Here is a 20873-nt window from a genome sequence, read left to right as displayed (position 1 = left end):
AAATATTTTATTATGTATTAGTCCACATCTTATGGATACCTTTGATGTGGAAGAGTTTTAAGTAGTACATTAGGCTGTTCTGTGTATATTTCAGAACACATATCAATTAAGTTAAATGTAGTTGACATAAGGTGTTATTAAACACTTATCTGATATCAATACTGTCATCTAGGCTTAAATTCTTAAAGACAGAAATAATTGGGCATTGCATCTGAAAACACCTATATGATAATCCTTTCTTTTTTTTTTTAATTTATTTATTTGACACAGAGAGAGAGATAGGAGAGAGGGAACACAAGCAGGGGGAGTGGGAGAGGGAGGAGCAGGGAGCCCCATGCGGGGCTCGATCCCAGAACCCTGGGATCATGACCTGAGCCCAAGGCAGACGCTTAACGACTGAGCCACCCAGGCGCCCCAATAATCCTTTCTTCTGACAAAAAACCAAAGATGAAGTGTGTGCTTTTTGTTGTTGTTGTTTTAGTTGCAAAATTAAGTCCACTATGCTTGGCACTTATTTACTTCCCATCTTTTTAAGGCTATCAATAAAGATATTATTCCTGTTACTCAGATGAGGAAAGTGGGGGGGTCTTATGAGATCAAGCAGCTTCCCTGGGAAATGTATTAAATATCAAAGCCAGGATCCAAGGCCAGGTTATCTGTATCCAAGTGCCTCACATAATGGGAACTTAAATGTTTATTGCATAATTTATAGACTTTGGGTAACTATATAGTTCATATAACTTACTCAGCAACTAGTTCTAAATTATAAGTAATTATGGGGAAGAAGGGCAAGTTAAAGAGAAATCTGCACGTTTCAGATTACTTTCTTTCCCCTCACCTGTCTGGTGGGTTTCAGAAGCAGTGGATTTTTTTAAGAGGTTCTTTTCTCTTTTCTGCCCTCCACCAGAGGGTGCTCATAAGCAATTAAATGAGCCAGCTCTAGAGATTGGAACTGAGAGACAAGTGCCATTTTAATTCACAGCATGGATTATTGGCCCCTGTGCAAAGTAGCAGACTTTAAAACAGAACTCTTGATTCAGATGAAATAGCTTCTTTGGCTTAAAGTTGTCTTGCAAATAATAACTAGTCTGCCTGCCTGAGCTTGTATCTCTGTAGAGATAAACCTAACCATTCTCGGTAAATAGGTATGAGAGAAATTATGCCAGTAGGCAGCGTTAGGCTGGTCTGATAGGGCTATATTCTTATATAACTTAATGTTCAGAAGTACTCTAGTATTCTGAAGTACTTCAGAAGCTCGTCTAGTGTACTCACTGGAATCAAATAATGAAATGCAAGAATGTTGTTATTGTCTATATATTTAGCTTTATAAAAGTGTATCTTTTTAGAAATTTGCTTAATTCTGCTGCAGTGGGTGAATTTTCATCTTATGGTATAGTCTAGTTTTAGGAGCTGGGATGCAATAGAAGACTTTAAAAAAGAAAACTTTTGTGTTGAGCAACCTCTCTTTGATAGAATGCTGGATGATGTTGGACCAGTGCAGGGAAGTATGAAGGTAGGCAGTTGTAATGTGTAAAAGTATCATCAGGTGATTCTCCTTATTTTCAAAAATCCCAACATATTTTTAAAAATATTTTCAAAACTTTTAATAAATTTATTCTTTGTACAAAAGACAGTTTATGTTATATAGAATTTACAACTTGTCAAAGCTACAGTTCACATCTTGGGAATATTCACATGTAACTTATGACACTAACTATTGGTTAAATGGAACCAAGTAAATAAAAAATATTATAATGCAATTTTTTTTATTGAAAATTGTCCTTTGCAAATGTTCACTGAGGACCCAAGAAGATGTCCAGCTTATATAGCTTATAATTGAAAATATGGTTATCCAAGAATGCCACAAATACGTTGCTTCGCTAAGGCATTTCTGCATACCACTGCATTAGGAAATGCTATTTATTTTGACAATCATTGCCTCAAAGATCAGTCTCAAATCATTATTTATTTGAAATTCCTTTTTTCTTTTTTGTTTTTTTTTAAATTTTTAATTGAAGTATAGTTGACATTTAATTTCAGGTGTACAATTATATACATTACAAAATGCTCACCATGGTAAGTGTAATTACTGTCTGTCACCATACAAAGTTATTACAATATTATTGACTGTATTCCCTATGCTGTACTTTTCATCCCTGTGATTTATTTATTTCATAACTGAAGTTTTTACCTCTTTATCCTCTTTACCTATTTTCAGCCATCGCCCTACTCCCCTCCCTTCTGGCAACCACTAGTTCTCTGTATTTATGAATCTGTTTTTCTTTGTTGTTTGTTCCTTTGTTCTGTGTTTTAGATTCCATGTGTAAGTGAAATCATATGGTATTTGTCTTTCTCTGTCTGATATATTTCACTTAGTGTAATACCCTCTAGGCCATTCATGTTGCAAATGGCAAGATTACATTCTATTTTATGACTGATATTCCATTGTATATATATTTACCACATCTCCTTTATCCATCCACCTATTGAGGGACACTTAGGTTGCTTTCATATCTTGGCTATTGTAAATAATGCTGCAATAAACATTGGGGTGCCTATATTTTTTCAAATTAGTGTTTTCATTTTCTTCGGGTATATACCAAGAAGTGGAATTACTGGATCATAAGGTATTTCTATTTTTAGGTTTTTGGTTTTTTGTTTTGAGGAAACTCCATACAGTTTTCCACAGTAGCTGTACCAATTTACATTCCCATCAACAATGCACAAGGGTTCCCTTTTCTCCACTTCCTTGCCAACACTTGTTATTTTTTGTCTTTTTGATACTAGCCATTCTGACTGGTGTGAGATGGTATCTCATTGTGATTTTGATTTGCATTTCTCTGATGATTAATCATGTTGAACATCTTTTCATGTATCTGTTAGATTAAAAGAAACAAACAAGAAAACAAGTCAGGAGCATTTTAAATTATTTTCATATATATTTCCTAAAAAATTTTTTTTAGAAATTTGTGATAATTAAAATAAAATATAGTAGTTTGCAACTACCTATAACATCTTTGATGAACAGGTTAAGAGTCAAGAGAACATACTTGTGCTATCATTAAGCTGTGACTTGGGGCAAGCAACTTTACCTCTCTATGTCTCAGTTTCCACTTAAACAGTAGTATTAGACTAGATCTTCTTGTGAGAAGAAACTACCTTTCATTTGGAATCTATTAGAGATGATGGGGGCTACTGATAGAAGATGCTTCAGAGTAGGCTGATGATAAACTTTCAGGGGAGTCCCATTACTAGCTTTGAATGGAGCAAGGGATGCTTGATGGAGATAGTATGGTGGCAGCACTTAACTCAGCTAAGACTTAAAGATCTGTGGTCTCTGGGGCTCTTGGGTGGCTCAGTTGGTTAAGCACCCAACTCCTGATCTCATGTGAGTTCAAGCCCTGCTTTGGGTTCCACGCTGGGTTCGGTGCCTTCTTAAAAAAAAAAAAAAAAAAAAAAAAGATCTTGTGGTCTGCTTGTTGGGATATCAGCAATCGATGAATTCAAAGACCCTTCCAACTCTAATACCTTATGAGTCTAAAATGAAGCCATCTACAGCAGCCATCCTTGTTTTTTTCAACTCTGGTTGCTTGCATGATAGCATTCTTGTTTTTGTACACAGCAGAAAGTCTCAGAATTTGCTACTGTTGGTATTTATTTCATTAAACCTTACCAGCTTGCCAAATCAGTTGAGGACTCTAATACAGCAAGGCCAGGGAGAGAACACAGTTTTTAAGCTGTTTACACAAGAGTTTTGTAGATAACTGATCTTGACCTCCACATGTCTTATAATATCCCGTTCCATTGGTTCCAGATTATTATTAGTCACTTCCTTTTTAACAGTGTGCCTTTTTTTTTTTTTAATGAGGTAACTAAACTGCTATTTAACCCTGCTACAAGAATGTGGCAGTGGGCTAGTCCAGACAAGTGGATGTGCATTTGGTAACTAACATTCTTAATAAGCTTGCTTCAACCTGCCACAAATTAAAGCTCTGTGACTTTTCTAACACATAAGTGATTTAAAAAAAAAAAAAAAAACTTGGATTTTGAATAAATAAGGTTTTTTGATTTGCACTCTGGTTGGCAGTAAATGAAACTTCAGCCTCATGATTCAGTTTGGCTTCTAACTGCTTTAATCTGTCTAGCTGAAGAGCATCTGAAAATTTTAAAGGGGGTGATCCAGCAGTTATCTTCAGGGCTTCTTATTTATAAAAAGCTTTGGGTTGGTTAGAAATGTGTGATGTAGTTAAAACTCCATGGCTTTTGGAATAAAATCTGGTTTGCCACTTAGTAGTTAATTAATCTTAGACAAGTTATTCTACCCCTCCAAGGCTGTTTTGTGATCTGTGCAATCATGTTTATCTTTAATTTGCAGGATTATCATATATGGTAGATATATATTAAGCACTTAAAATATAGTACTTGACAAATTGATGGTATCCAGGAATAGCTATTTTGATTAAGCCAAATAAATTAATTATTGTTTATCAGTCCCTCAGACAACATATAGTAGGGCCTTAATAGTTGTTTGATTGAATTATTTCTAAATGCCACTGAGATAAAGCTTTCTGAGTTTGAGTTTTGGCTCACTACTCAGTAGCTGTGTGACCTTGGGCAAGCTTCTTAATCTGTGTAAGGCTCAGTATTCTTATCTTATCTTTTAAAATGAGGATTATAATAATACCTATCAAGCAGGGTTATTGTGACAGTTAAGTGGAGTAATGCATATAAAGCACACACATGATACCAGTATGTATTAAGCTCTCAATAATAGCAATTATTATTAAAGTATTTTTTAAAACTACTGAGTGATTTCATGGGTATTTGTATATATATTCCAAACCATATCAAATTATATATTTCAAAATGTGTACAGGTTATTGTAGGTCAGTTGTACCTCAATAAAGTAATACTCAGTGATATGTGTGTGTGTATCTTCATTGTACTGCAATGATTGTATTCAATGCTGATGCCCAGTAAGACTCCCAAACCTAGATGGAACTAGGTTCCTAGATGGAACCATGCCACTGCCTTGGTCAGGATGGTGACGAGCTTGAAATATGGTTTTAATTTTTTTTCTTATGTTAATATTATTTTTTAAAACACAAGGCAGTTGTATTTTACAAACTAATTTTTAAAAGCTGTATGGGGCACCTGGGTGGCTCAGTCAGTTAAGCATCTACCTTCAGCTCCCTGCTTAGCGGGGAGTCTGCTTCTCCCTCTGCCCCTCCCCCTATTCATGGGCACGTGCTCTGTCTCTCTCTTCAAATAAATAAACAAAATCTTTTTAAGAAGATATAAATAGTGAAGCAATAGATTTATAATTTTTAGGTTGTGTTACTAAGTGTATCACATGCGGGGCAAGGATCCTGCGGGTGGCTGAACTGAATCTTCTTAGTAATGCATTAGGATCATAGTTCATAAGAGCTAGAAGGGATCTAAGAGGTCATTCATGTGGGTTGCTCTCAGGAAGGAGTATTTTATTTTTTTTAATTTTATTTTATTATGTTATGTTAGTCAACATACATCATTAGTTTTTGATGTAGTGTTCCATGATTCATTGTTTGCATATAACACCCAGTGCTCCATTCAATACATGCCCTCCTTAATACCCATCACCGGGCTAACCCATCCCCCCACCCCCTTCCCCTCTAAAAGCCTCAGTTTGTTTCTCAGAACCCATAGTCTCTTATGGTTCGTCTCCCCTCCAATTTCCCCCCCTTCATTTTTCCCTTCCTACTATCGTCTTCTTTTTTTTTTTAACATCTGATGTGTTACTTGTTTCAGAGGTACACGTATGTTATTCATCAGTCTTACACAATTCACAGCACTCACCATAGCACATACCCTCCCCAATGTCCATCACCCAGCTACTCCATCCCTCTCACCCCCCCCACCACTCCAGCAAACTTCAGTTTGTTTCCTAAGATTAAGAATTCCTCATATCAGTGAGATTATATGATACTTGTCTTAGTCTGATTGACTCATTTCTCTTAGCATAATATCTATCCTCTAGTTCCATCCACGTCATTGCAAATGGCAAGATTTCATTCCTTTTGATGGCTGCATAATATTCCATTGTGTGTGTGTGTGTGTGTGTGTGTGTGTGTGTGTGTGTGTGTGTGTGTGTGTGTGTATCACATCTTCTTTATCCATTCATCTGTTGATGGACATCTTGGCTCTTTCCATAGTTTGGCTATTGTGGACATTGCTGCTATAAACATTGGGGTGCTCGTACCCCTTCAGATCACTACATTTGTATCTTTGGGGTAAATATCCAGTAGTGCAGTTGCTGGGTCATACGGTAGCTCTATTTTCAACTTTTTGAGGAACCTCCATACTGTTTTCCAGAGTGGTTGCACCAGATTGCATTCCCACCAACAGTGTAGGAGGGTTCCCCTTTCTCTGCATCTTTGCCAACATCTGTCATTTCTTAATTTTAGCCATTCTGACTAGTGTGAGGTGGTATCTCATTGAGGTTTTGATTTGGATTTCCCTGATGACAAGTGATGTTGAGCACTTTTTCATGTGTCTATTGGACATTTGGATGTCTTCCTTGGAAAATTGTCTGTTCATGTCTTCTGCCCATTTCTTGATTGGATTATTTGTTCTTTGGGTGTTGAGTTTGATAACAGGGAGGAGTATTTTAATAGTCTTTTCAGATCATTGTGGATATTCTTCTTTGATACTAAACCAGAACTCAAAGTGATAGTTTTCTAAATGTTAGTTTTGATAGGGAATCTGCAGCCATATCAATATACTTTTTGTACTGTCACAGTAAGATCCATTGATTTGTCTTGCACTTTAAATAGATCCTTTACCAGTGCATAATTTTATAACATCATGTATTCATTGTTCATTTGGAGAGTATTGATCCTCTGAGTTATACAGATTTTCTAACAGTAACCTATTCCATATATATATATAAACCTGTTAATATCACCACGGACCTCATCAGAAAAGTCTTTAAGGGGGTGCCTAGCTGGTTCAGTTGGTGGAGCATGTGACTCTTGATCTCAGGATTGTGGGTTCAAGCCCCATGTTGGGTGTAGAGATTACTTAAAAACAAAATCTTTAAGGGCATCTGGGTGGCTCAGTCATTAAGCTTCTGCCTTTGGCTCAGGTCATGATCTCGGGGTCCTGGGATTGAGCCCCGTGTCAGGCTCCCTGCTTCAGTGGAAAGCCTGCTTCTTCCTCTCCCACTCCCCCTGCTTGTGTTCCCTCTCTCACTGTCTCTCTGTTAAATGAATAAATAAAATCTTTAAAAAAAAAAAACCACACAACCAAAATCTTAAAAAAAAGGGGGGGGGAAGTAAAGTCTTTAAGCATTAGGAAGCTGTTATATTTTTGGTGGCTGATAAGTTTTCCAAAATTTTAATTTTTACTTGAAAGCTCAAATTTCGTCATGGGCAGTTAATACTCCCAGACCCGTTCCTTAAAGTAACAGGCTTGCTTAATTCATTTTGGAAGAAAATCCTGTCAAATACTACTTAAATCCAAATAACCATAGTTTGCCTGCCAGTCATTTCAGTAATCATAGTGTTCTATGAAAAAAGTGGTTTGTTCAGCACACAAGTCAAACAATTACACAGGTGCTTTTTCCTCAACACAACCATCATACTTCTTCATGCAGCAAGAGTTTTATACATACTTCCCATTTGTCACATAGAGAATATTAAAAAAGGTGTACTCGAGAGTCAAGTTTAATTAGAAGTAATATTTTTTACTGATTCAGCAGGAACATTCTTAAGTTAAACTGGCATTTTTACAGTGAGTTTGGCAGTGGAGACTTTCACATAGTTTGGTGTCACTACCTTGATTTGTGTTAAGGTACCAACAGTTTGCCCACCATTGCTTTTTCACTGTCAGTGTAAAAACAGTGAAAAAGTCAAATACCATCTAAATATTATTATGAAAATGATTTTGACCTCGTGGAACCCCTAAAAGGATGTCAAGAACCCTGTGTCTATACCCCACATTTTGAGAATCATTGACATAATTAGTATGTTCCTAAGAAAATACTAAATACTTTCTATAAGAAAAAAAAAAAACTTCAAATAGGCCTTAAGAGTGTTTACTAACTAATGGGATATCTACTGTTTTACAAATCTATTCTCATATTAGCCATCTTATGGAAGCCATTTTAGGAAAGGAAATATTACCCATTTTTGTAGAAGAGGCTGAGGTTTGAGATATGAAATATTGATTGGAGTAAATAATAGAACAATAACTACCAGAAGTGATTTTGAACTCAAGACACTCAGACTTTAGAAGTCCTTGCTTTCAGGGGAGTCAGAAGATAAGCCACAAATTGGCAGAAAAGATCTATAAACGATACATCTGAGAAGGGATTTTTATCTAAAATATTTGAGGAACTCTTAAAACTCAACAAGAAAATGAACAACTCAATTTAAAAACGAGCCAAAGACCTTAACAGACATCTTACCAAAGAAGATATACAGATGGCAAATAAGCATATGAAAAGATGCTGCACATCATGTCAGCAGGGAAATGCAGATTTAAAAACTACCTATTAAGGGGTGCCTGGGTGGCTCAGTCTGTTAAGCATCTGACTCTTGCTTTTGGCTCAGGTCATGATCTCAGGGTTGTGAGATTGAGCCCCGCATCAGGCTCCATGCTGGAAATGGAGCCTGCTTAAGATTCTCTCTCTCCCAGGGCACCTGGATGGCTCAGTCAGTTAAGCGTCTGACTTCCACTCACGTCATGATCTCAGGGTCCTGGGATCGAGCCCTGCATCGGGCTCCGTCCTTGGCAGGAAGTTGCTTGTTCCTCTCTCTCTCTGCCTCTGCCCCTCCTCCTGCTTGTGCTCTCTCTCTCTCTCAAATAAATGAAATCTTTAAAAAAAATTCGCTCCCTCTTCCTCTGCCCCTACCCCCCCCAACTTAAAACAAAACAAACAAACAAAAAACACCTATTAAATGACGAAGTTCCAGACCACTGACACCACCAAATGCTGGTAAGGATGTGGAGCAATAGGAACTCTCATTCGCTATTGGTAGGGATGCAAAATGTTACAGCCATTTTGGAATACAATTTGGTAGTTTCTTAGAAAACTAAACATATACTCTTACCATATGACCTAGAATGTGCTTCTTGCTATTTACCCAAAGGAGTTGTAAATTTAGTTCCATACAGAAACCTGCACACAGATGTTTATAGCTCCTTTATTCATAATTGCCGTAACCTGGAAGCAACCAAGACATCCTTCAGTAGGCGAATGGATAAACAAACTTGGTACATCCAAACAATGGAATATCATTCAATACTAAGAGGAAATGAGATTTTAAGCCATGAAAAGACATGGATGAACTTTAAATGCATATTACTAATTGAAAGAGACCAATTTGGAATGACCTTCTGGAAAAGAAAAAACTATGGAGACAGGAAAAAGATCAGTGGTTGCCAAGGGCAGTGAGGGGAGGTGGAGATGAATAGTCAGAGCATGGAGGATTTTTAGAGTGGTGAAAGTACTCTGTATGATATTATACAATGGATAAATGCCATTATACCTTTTTCCAAACATATAAAATGTACAACACCAAGAGTGAACCCTAACTATGGACTTTGAGTAATTACAATGTATCAACATAGGTTTATCCTTGGTGAAAAAACACCATTCTGGTGACTGATCTTAATAATGGGAGAGACTATGCCTGTTTGAGGACAGGGAGTGTAGGAGAAATCTCTGTACTTTCTTCTTAATTTTATTGTAAACCTAAAATTACTCTTTAAGAAAAGAAAGTCTTCGTAAATATATATTACAAAGACTTTCTATGTTGCCTTTCAACAACATAACCCATTTACATATATAATAGTTTAATTTAATTAAACCCATGACCCATTTAATACGTATAATAGCCAGTGAGAGTAAAATTCTTTTACCCCAACCTTTCTCCATCCCTAAGCATTCAGAAGATTATACTCTCAGATATGCTTTATTTATTTAAAGGTACAGAATTAAATAATGGAATTTTGCCATGACATCATTTTGAATTTGTGAGTCTATTTTGAATCTCTGTATATGCGATGATGGAAAGTCAGAGAATTACAGTCTAACATGGCCAGGAAAAAACTGAATAAAGCCTTGAAATTTTGCAAATGAGTCACAGTTCTTCGTTAGATTAGGTTAAAGCAATCTTGTGACTGAGAGAGCACCATTATGTATGGGTTAATTAACTAATATAATGTATGCAAATTAAAAATTTTTAAAGTAACCCCCTTCAACTATAAAGTCAAACAAACCTGCAGCCCTAATCTTTTTTTTCCAATTCCTTGCAAAATAAATACCCCGATGATAATAGTATCGATCCTTTACAAGTGTATAACCATTTGGTTTCACATATATTATCTCAATCTTATTGGATCTTCATACCAACTCTGTGAGAGAGAACAGATTGATTACCCTATTTTGTAAATTAAGGACAGGTTCTATTACACCATTCTCTCTCCAGATAAGAAAACTGAAATACAGAAATTCTAAGTGATTTTGTCCATAGTCACTGGACAATTCAGTGATTCAGCCAGCCTAGAACCTCAGCCTTCTGACTTCACATCTTTTATGTGAATTTAGGTTATGAGTCCCATCAAACATTTACTTTAGCCCTAAATTCTTGAAATCACTGTCTGAGCAACTATTGTCCCTTCCAGGGGGTTGCTAGCCCTACAGAGACTGCCCCATCTTTCCTCCCTTGTATTTCTTTTTCTGTGCCTGTTCCTATGTGCATCTTTTGTCTTTCCAACTGGTATATATGTTCCTTTAGAGCAGACTTCTATTTAATCCACACTGGGTGTATAGTAACTCAGAAATTCCTGACCCTTTAACTCCTCAGTGTATTGTGATTAGTAGGATCTGAAATAGAGTAATGCAGAGGCCCACTTGGTCAGCTGTAGGCTAAGGAGAAAGTGCTGGCCACTCTCCTCTTCAGGAATTATTAGTAGCTATGGGGAAGGTTAATGTTGAAAACTGGAGAGAAGCCCATTGAGGAGCCAGCGCATCTGTAGTACTGTGTACTTTTAATGAGCACTTTCCTCCAGCTTCTCCTAAAGTATGTCTTTTAATTTACCCATGATTAGGTTGTTATGCAAAGGTAGTCATGGTAGAATCTAATCATCATCTCTTTTCTCCAGGTCCTAAAAATAATGATCATTGGAATGATAACAGGTCTTCTGCTTATTCAGTAGTTTCAAAGCCAGCTTTTACTTCTTAATACATTTAACCCTTTCAAAAGTCAATTGAGGTAGTTAAGGCAGGGATTATTCAAATAAATGGAAAACTCTGGCGTAGAATAGAGAAATGACTTCCCAAAGGGCAGGAGGCTGGGAAATAACTTCAATTGAGATTTTTCTGGCTTCTAGTCCAAGTCTCTTTCCATTATACTACACTGCTTCTGATTGTCAGTGACATTTACCATCATTATTTCATTACCAGAGGATTTTAGGGTGGGGGAGGAGGACTTTTTTTTGTAATGAAAAATATTGTAAAAGTAATGTGACTTGAATTTTAGCCTGTGCTTCTTATCCAAATTAGCTTTGCTTTTGTTTGTACTGAAATAAAATAAATTGAGCCAATTGTGACAAATGTTGATGAATATGACTGAATAGAATGACAGAATTGATACAGTTTTACTTTTAAAAATTATTAATCAGGTTTTCTAGCATTTTTAAGAGACAGTGCCAAAACATCTAAGTGCCAAAACTAACTAACCTCTAACCATGGGGCACCTGGCTGGCTCAGTCAGTAGCGCATGAGACTCTTGATTGCAGGGTGGTGAGTTCGAGCCCCACATTGGACATAGAGATTACTTTAAAACATAAATAAAATAAAATTATTAAAGTGGCAAAGGTTATACCCCAATTTAAAAAAAAATTTAAAAACCTCTAACCAGAATAAAGAAAAAATAATCAAATACAAATGATTTTTATCAGTATAATCTATATGACAGCACACACCTCACATGATTGAAAATACCTGTGTATTCATGTGACATTTGCCTTTTTCGTTCAGTATTTGTCTTCACATAATTAGCTTGATTATAACACATGTGTGAATTGTAGTTATAACCAACCCACTATTGTGTCCGTGGTTGGTCTCTATGAATTTACAGATATTTGGGTTTCCTCACATATCAGTTTAATTCACACCTCCCCCAAAGTTACCAAAAGTGTTTTCAGTGTGCTAATGGAGACTCTATTTTATTTCTAATAACAATAAAAGAAACATGATATCATCATTACATTAAATACACAAATGTGTCATTTCATGAACACCAAAGAAAAACACCCTCTTTTGGCTATTTAATATTGTTTTAATTCCTCTAAGTAGACAAAAGTGATATGTACTCATATTTGCTCACATTTTCCCAAATTTAATTTAAACCTCAAACTAGTTATTTAAAATCTGACCTACTAAAAACTTCAGTAGGAGTAAATATATTTGGCTTTGTGTTGGCTAAACTAGGCAGATTCTTTAGGTAATATATCATAATGGTAATAAAAATTAACTGAGTTAACTGAATGTTTGTGTGCCAGTTACTGTGCTACGTGCTTTACATATATTGTAGATTCCTAAGCTATAACAATCTGATATTGAGGATTAATATGATTAAAACATAAATGATACTGTTACCATATGTAGAAACTTTTCTTTTTAATGCCTTCAGCAAACACTATTCCAGGGTACCCTCCAAAAAATATTTATAGACTGTTTCCCTGAGAATTAGTAAACTGAAGTATTATTCTAATTGGAAAAGTAACAGACACACTGGTGGTAGGTGGGGGTGTGGGGAGATAGATATATATATCTATATATATATCGATATATACATATATATCGACATATATATATCTATATATATAGATAATCATATTATCTATATTAAGCTAATCTATATTAAGCTAATCATAAAATATGATTAGCTTTATTTTAGGCCTGTTACAGTTTCCTGGAGCACTAGTCTTTTATCTTATGAAAAATAGCCTTGACTAAAAATAAGCTTTGGGACTACATCAAAATAAAAAGCTTCTGCACAGTAAAGGAAACAATCAACCAAATTAAAAGGCAACCTCCTGAAGGGGAGAAGATATTTGCAAATGACGTATCCAATAAAAGGTTAGCATCCAAAATGTATAAAGAACTTAAAACAACTCAACACCCCCTAAACAAATAATCCAATTAAAAAATGAGCAGAAGACATGAACAGACATTTCTCCAAAGAAGACATGCAAAGCACCGACAGACACATGAAAAGATGCTTAACATCACTCACCATCAGGGAAATGAAATGAAAACTACAATGAGATATCATCTCACACCTGTCAGAATAGCTAAAATCTAAAACAGAGAAACAATAAGTGTTGGTGAGGATGTGGAGAAAGAGGAACCCTCTTACACTGTTGGTGGGAATGCAAACTGGTGCAGGCAGTCTGGGAAACAATATGAAGTTTCCTCAAAAAGTTAAAAATAGAACTACCATACGATCCAGCAATTGTCCTACTGGGTATTTAGCCAAAGAATACAAAAATACTAATTCAAAGGGATACATGCACCCCAATGTTTATAGCAGCATTATTTACAATAGCCAAATTATGGAAGCAGCCCAAGTGTCCATAGATTGATGAATGGATAAAGAGGTGGCATATATATACAATGAACTATTATTCAGCCATAAAAAAGAATGAAATCTTGCCATTTGCACTAACATGGATGGAGCTACAAAGTATAATGGTAAGTGAAATAAGTCAGGCAGAGAAAGACATACCATATGATTTCACTCATGTGGAATTTAAGAAACAAATGAGCATAGGAAATAAAAACAGACAAACCAAGAAACAGACTCTAAATGATAGAGAACAAACTGATGGTTATCGGAAGTGGATGGGGGGATGGATGAAATAGGTGATGGGGATTAAGGAGTGCACCTACTGTGATAAGCACTGGGTGATGTATGGAGTTATTGAATCACTTTGTTGTACACCTAAAACTAATATAACACTGTATATGTTGACTATGCTGGAATTAAAATAAAAACTTAAGACTGCCGGGACCATTGATGACTGAGTCTGTGTTGCACCTTTTGTATTACTCCCTGGGCACTGCAAGCAGGCCAGGCATCATATCACCTTACAGGTGGTATGGAGGAGAAAGCCAAGGTGTGTATTGTTAATCTGGGAACCAATGTCAGCAGAGGATAATTAGAAAGGGCTTTCAGTTATTATGGTTCCTTAAGAACTGTGTGGATTGTGAAAAATCCTCTAGGATTTGCCTTTGTGGAATCTGAAGATCCTAGACATGTAGAAGATGCAGTTTGAGTTCTGGATGGGAGAGTGATTTGTGGTTCCTGAGTGAGAATTGAATTATCAACAGGCATGCTTTGGAGATCTGGTTTTGATAGACCATCTGCCCAACGTTCCTTTGATCCCAATAATAAATGCTATGAGTGTGGCGAAAAGGGACATTATGCTTATGATTGTCATCATTACAGCGAGCAGAGGAGAAGCAGGTCACAGTGTAGATCACATTTAAGATCCAGAGGTAGGCGATACTCTTGCTCATGTAGGTCAAGATCAGCATCTCCTCAACCATCAAGATCTGTGTCTCTTTCAAGATCCGCTTCACACAGAAGATCTAGGTCTGGTTCTATAAAAGGTTCAAGATGCCTGTCGAGGTCAAGGTCAATATCCAGGTCTGTTTCACTACTAAGAAGCAGCCAAAGTTCAGATCTCCCATCTCCAAAAAGAAGTCATTCCCCATCAGGAAGTCCACAAAGAAGTGCAAGACCTGAAAGAGTGAAGTTCTCAAGTTCACCTTTTAGGGAAGAGTTATTTCGTTTACATTATTTTAAGGGATTTGTGATTTCTGTAAAGCATAACTTAGGAAGGTTATTTCAATCATCCAGTCAAAATGGATCTGGATTATAACTGTAAATTCACAGCAGTAAGATAATATAAATTTTTGTTAAATGTATTAACATCCTGGTGGTCTGAAAATGTGGGTTTTTATTTGGTACATTTAAATAAAATGTTTCTAGCTAGAAAAAAATATAAATTAAAATAATAAAAGAGGGGTGCCTGGGTGGCTCAGTTGGTTAAGTGTCTGCCTTCAGCTCAGGTCATGATCTCAGGAGTCTGCCTCTCCCTCTCCTTTGCCCCTCCCCCCCCACTCCTGCTCGTTTTCTCTCGCTCTCACTTTCTCTCAAATAAATAAAATGTTTTTTTAAAAAAGAACTTAATTAAAAAATAGATTAGAGAAAAAAAAAGAAACCAACCCTGCTGACATCTTGATCTGAGACTTTCAACCTCCAGGACTGTGAGAAAATAAATTTCTGTTGTTTAAACAAACAAAAAAATAGCCTTGACTATCATAATGTGCCATATATGAAAAAATTTCAAACTTTCATAGCCTTCCTGGGAATGTAATACCTGGGCTACTATAATAAAGATTAGAGCAGAGATCAATGAAATAGAAACCAGAAAAACAGTAGAATGGATCAATGAAACTAGAAACCGGTTCTTTGAAAGAATTAATAAGATCTATAAACCACTGGCCAAACTTATCCAAAAGAAAAGAGAAAGGACCCAAATTAATAAAATCATGAATGAAAGGGGAGAGATCATGACTAACACCGAGGAAATAGAAACAATTATTAGAAATCATTACCAGCAACTATATGCCAACAAATTAAGCAACCTGGAAGAAATGGATGCCTTCCTGGAAACTTACAAACCACCAAGACTGAAACGGGAAGAAATAGACAATCTGAATAGACCAATAACCAGTAACAAAATTGAAGCAATAATCAAAAACCTCTCAAAAAACAAAAGTCCAGGGCCAGATGGCTTCCCAGGGGAATTCTACCAAACATTTAAAGAAGAAATAATACCTATTCTACTGAAGCCGTTCCAAAAAATATAAACAGAAGGAAAGCTTCCAAACTCCTTCTGTGAGGCCAGCATTACCCTGATCCCAAAAAGAGAATTACAGACCAACATCCCTGATGAACGTGGATGCCAAAATACTCAACAAGATCCTAACTAATGAGATCCAACAGTACATTAAAAGGATTATTCACCACGACCAAGTGGGTTTTATACTTGGGATGCAAGTGTGGTTCAACATTTGCAAATCAATCAATGTGATAGAGCACATCAATAAAAGACAAGAACCATATGATCCTCTCAATTGATGCAGAAAAAGCATTTGACAAAATACAACATCCATTCCTGATTAAAACTCTTCAGAGTATAGGGATAGAGGGAACGTTCCTCAATATCATTAAAACTATCTTTGAGAAGCCCACAGCGAATTTCATTATCATTGGGTCGAGAAGCTGAGCACTTTTCCCTTAAGATCAGGAACACAAGAAGGATGCCCACTCTTACCACTGTTGTTCAACATAGTGCTTGAAGTCCTAGCCTCAGCAATCAGACCACAAAAAGAAATAAAAGGCATCCAGATTAGCATAGAGTGAGCTTTCTAATCTAACTTCAGAAATCTAGAAAATATTGGGGCACCTGGGTGGCTCAGTCCATTAAGTGTCTGCGTTTGGCTCAGGTCATGATCCCAGCGTCCTGGGATAGAGCCCTGCATTAGACTGGCTCCCTGCTCAGTGGGGTGTCTGCTTCTCCTGCCCCTCCCCCTGCTTATGTGCGAGTGTGCGCGTGCTCTCTCTCTCTCTCAAATAAATAAAATCTTTATAATAATCTAGAAAATATCAAAAGGGGCTTTTGTGAGACATGGCCTCATTTTGTTTACGAATGGTGCATTCTTCTTTTTGCAGATGTGTCTTGCTGAATCAGGGCTGTCTTATCCCTGCCATCGACTTACAGTGGGCAGAAGAGCTTCACCTGCGCAAACCCGGGAGCAGTCCGAAGAGGTAAGCCTGTTTGCCAAGCTTTTCGGTGAATAGGAGGCCTGTCTTCCACCTGCCTGCCCACTTCCTATTCTTTTTTATCTGCCACAGCAATGAATAGATAAGTTAATGTAGCATGAATAAAATCTCAGTAAATTCTTGAAGGCAGAAACTTTTCATGCGAGTTTATTGTTAATGTGCTCCTTCTTGGTCTATAAGTTTCATGTTTCAACAGACAGAATTCAGGTGGATTGGTTGAAATGAGTTTTACTTAGAATTGACAGGTTGACAACAGATTTTCTTCATTGCCAACTATTTACTAAGACTGATCCTGAAGGTCCTTTAACTCACTGAGCTGGAGCACCTTCTATGAATGAGGTTTTGTGCTTGATACTAAGTAACAAAGATGAATAACAATGTATACCAAGGTGCTCAGAGTCAAAGGTGATAGATTAATAAACTAATTATAACGGCAAAATGTAATAAAAGCAGTGATAGCACATAGAGTGCTATAGAAACAGAAGAGGGGCAGGTAAGATTGAACATGTTTATGTATGGGATGTACCTGTGTGTGTCTTTGTGGGTTGGAACAATGTTAAAAGGCAGTATCTTTTCCAAGGCTACATATAGCACTTTGTGTCCAACTATGACTTTGATTAAAAGGTAATGGGAAAGATAGCTTGGACATTACAATTTATCTGTTAGAAAACATTTATTGAGCTCCTACTATGTGTTAAAGAAAAATCATCACCATCACTTAAAAAGTGTATGTGATAGAGGTCATAACTAAATAGCACAGAAAAACGTTACCTCAGTGTTTTTCAGTCCAATAAAACCTTTTTCCATTTACATTCTATACAAAATATGGTTGTGAATTTTTATTTAAACTGACTGTATTTTGGACACTCATTATGGAAGCTGCCACAGGACCTCTGCAGCCATCCTCTGAATATGTATTTATATCACTTAAATATGTGAAAGGGAAATGGGATGCATAAGTTGCATTCTGTAAAATGATCATCCTGTGAAATGATAATTTGCAACTCTGGCTTTTAACATTTTTTTAGAAATCCACAAAGAAGAAAGGGTTTTCCCCTGCTACAAATATTACTGTATTGTTTTCTTAGGCCTCTAAAAATGTTAATTTCCTTTAAAGAACCCACACCATTTTATTCAGCATTTTATCTCACTAATCCTCATGAAAGAAAACATGATACTGAGTTTCACTGCTTGGCAGAAATTCCCAGAAATAATTTATTGGAATACTTCTTTCTAATCTGTGAGTGTGTTTCTAATGCTGAAGTAGGTTGTGCTTCAACCCTGTAATGGATAAATCTACATTAAAAGGCAGCCAACTAGCTCCACCCAAAATTTTTAATTCTGTGCTCTAAAAGGTGACAGATACCTGTTTCACTTCATTTTATTTCCTTCTCTCACTCTCACCATTATATGTGTTAATTTGGGTGGTCCCTTCAGCAAAAAGAAGTCAGTGCCATACAGTAAGAAATAGTGTTTGTGAAAGGCTGACATACTCTTTAGGTTAGAGAAGGTAGAATGGTATTAGGAGGCTTTGCTAAACCAAAAGAGCTGCAGTCTTGGGAACATCTTAAAATGTGATTATTTGTGATGAAACCATTTTTCTTTCCCTGGCTAACTATAAATATCACCTTTTTAGGGAACTGGTGAGAAATGGGCAAGCGTGACTCGGGCTTTTATGCTGCCATAGAATTATACAACTGGAAGGGATTTTTAAAATTTGATTTCCACTCTTCTCTCCATTCATCCCTTTAAACATTTTAATGTCTTCTAGGTGCCCATCATTAGGACCACAGTCTGTATGCTAAAAGAGCTCACTCAAAATATCCCCTGAAAATATACCTATGTTTTATCTTCAATAACAAGGCAACCAGTTCCATTGTTGAGCAGCTCTGTCTGTTGATATCTTCCTTACATTAAACTGGAACCTGTGTCCTTGTAGCTTCCACCCAGTGGTTCTGCTTCTTTTTTTTTCTGCTTTTAACCCTTCTCCTACATGATTTCAGGTTTCAGGACAACTACCATTTTTCTATTGATTCTCTGAAGCCTTGAGTTAGGACAAAGATATTTGAGACCAGTAGTTAAATTTAAGCTTTGAATTTTATGGATTATAGTTATGTGTCCTCTAGCTAGGAGAATTTTATTTCTTACATCCTCCTTCTGGTCCTGCAACTATATTTTTTTATGATAATTCACCATTTTTTCTTTCCTTCCCAGCCTTCCCTTGCTCCTGAGCCCCCTTTTAATGATCTTTCCATATCTGAGTACCTAGCTAATACCTTCCTCTCCTTTCTCCAGCTGCCTGGGTGGAACAGGGTAGGGACCCATGGACCCAGGCTTCTTGAGAATTGTCCAGTCCTCAGTTGATAATGGAAGAGAGAGGGGAGTGCCACAAGAATAAAAAAACAAACGAAACAACAACAACAAAAAACTTCAAATGTAGTAGATGCTAATTAGTTAATAACTTCGGTTAAGGAAACATCTGTTGAATGCTCACTGTGTGCTAGTCAGATGAATATAAACTGGTAATTTCATATTATGTAATGATAAAATTGAGCAAGCACAAGATACTAGGGCACAAATGTGGGGGTTGAAGGCATAACACTCAAGAATGTTTGCAAGCAAAAGCCATGTCTGCCTTATGCACCTCTGTAGCCCAAACACCTAGTGTAGTACCTGGCACATACCAGCCACAAAATAAATGTTGGTGAGTATTTTTTTAAAAAGAAGAAGGAGGAGGGGGAAGAGGAACGAGTATGAAGAAAGACTAGAGGAATTTATATCCAAATCAAATTATAAAGAATGAGGCACAGTCAGCCAAATGAAGAAATACGGAAATAGTATTTCATTCAAAGGAAACAGCATGATCTGATGCAGTATATGCACAGAGATGAGAGCAGTTTGGTGTTCGTGCAAAATAAAGTGGGAAACAAAGATAAAAGATGAGGTGAAGGTGAATAGATCCTAGGTCTTACAGGTCAAGTTGGGAACTTGAACTTTGGGCAGCCATAGGCGGCTTTTCAGTGACAAATGATTTTCTTTCCCCAAATACACATTTTAGAGAAGAGTACTTTGCTGCTGTGCAGAGGCTAGATACAAGGGAAGCAAGAGTGGAGGCAGAGAAATCAGGTATGAATCTATTGTACTAGCACAGTTAAAGGATAATGAGATCCTGAACTAGAACATAACCTGTAAAAATAGAGGATATGGGTTCAGGAAGTATTTTTGGAGGGAAGATCAGTAGGACTGGTGACTGATAGGATCTGTGGGAGGAGAGAAAAGGAAGCGATAAGAATGATACCTAGGTTTTGGTTTAAGTGACAAAAGATTCATTCAGTATTCATTCAATAAGTTCTGATTACATGCCCCTCTATGCCTGGTACTGATCTAAATGTCAGGAATATGGCTGTGAAAAAAGCAAAGTCTTTGCATAAAGGATCTTGTACCTAATAAAGTGAAATTGAACACAGATAATTGCCAAAAATTTGTATTTCAATTTTTAAAACTTGGTGAGACAAGTATTTAGCTTGTCTGCTCAAAGCGGACATACTAATGGTCCTACCATTAGTATGTGGTATTGCACCACAGGCAGACAAGCTAAATAGTAATCATGTTACTTCTGAACATTTCCATCTGAATGCCCACTGCAGATTCACTCTGTACAAAATTGAACTTCCCACATCTCCCCAGAAACCTATTTCCTCACCCATATTAATGATCACTATCAATCCAAGCCAAAAACTGTTCATTCTAATCACTGAGGGACCTGCTATTCTTTGAAACTGTCCCAAATGAAGGGATACCTTGGATTTTTATGACCCTTCCCTTTTGACTATTCAAATAAGTATATTTTTATGTCTTCCTTTAGAATTTCTTGAAGGCCTGAACCTGTTTTTTCTATCTCTGTATCCCTAGCTTTTAACCTGTTGCTTTGATATAAGTAGTTGATGAAAGGAACATCTACTTCAG

General features: G+C 36.7%; 1 protein-coding gene and 1 pseudogene across 7 annotated transcripts in view; both read left to right on the top strand.

Annotated features, from left to right (window-relative positions):
- The window catches only part of FAF1 (Fas associated factor 1), a 489041-nt gene that overhangs the window by 325448 nt on the left and 142720 nt on the right, over nucleotides 1–20873 (top strand). For all 7 annotated transcript variants that reach the window (XM_027624861.2, XM_027624896.1, XM_027624850.2 and 4 more), the window contains one exon: nucleotides 16797–16892. In XM_027624861.2, the coding sequence (XP_027480662.1) occupies nucleotides 16797–16892 (96 nt within the window). The remainder of the gene's footprint in view (nucleotides 1–16796; nucleotides 16893–20873) is intronic.
- On the top strand, nucleotides 14152–14937 carry LOC113915278 (annotated as a pseudogene).

Source organism: Zalophus californianus, chromosome 4, assembly GCF_009762305.2.
Source record: "Zalophus californianus isolate mZalCal1 chromosome 4, mZalCal1.pri.v2, whole genome shotgun sequence".
NCBI classification, from domain to species: domain Eukaryota; kingdom Metazoa; phylum Chordata; class Mammalia; order Carnivora; family Otariidae; genus Zalophus; species Zalophus californianus.
Note: the sequence above shows the minus strand (reverse complement) of the source record. Positions and strands in the feature narration are given on the sequence as shown.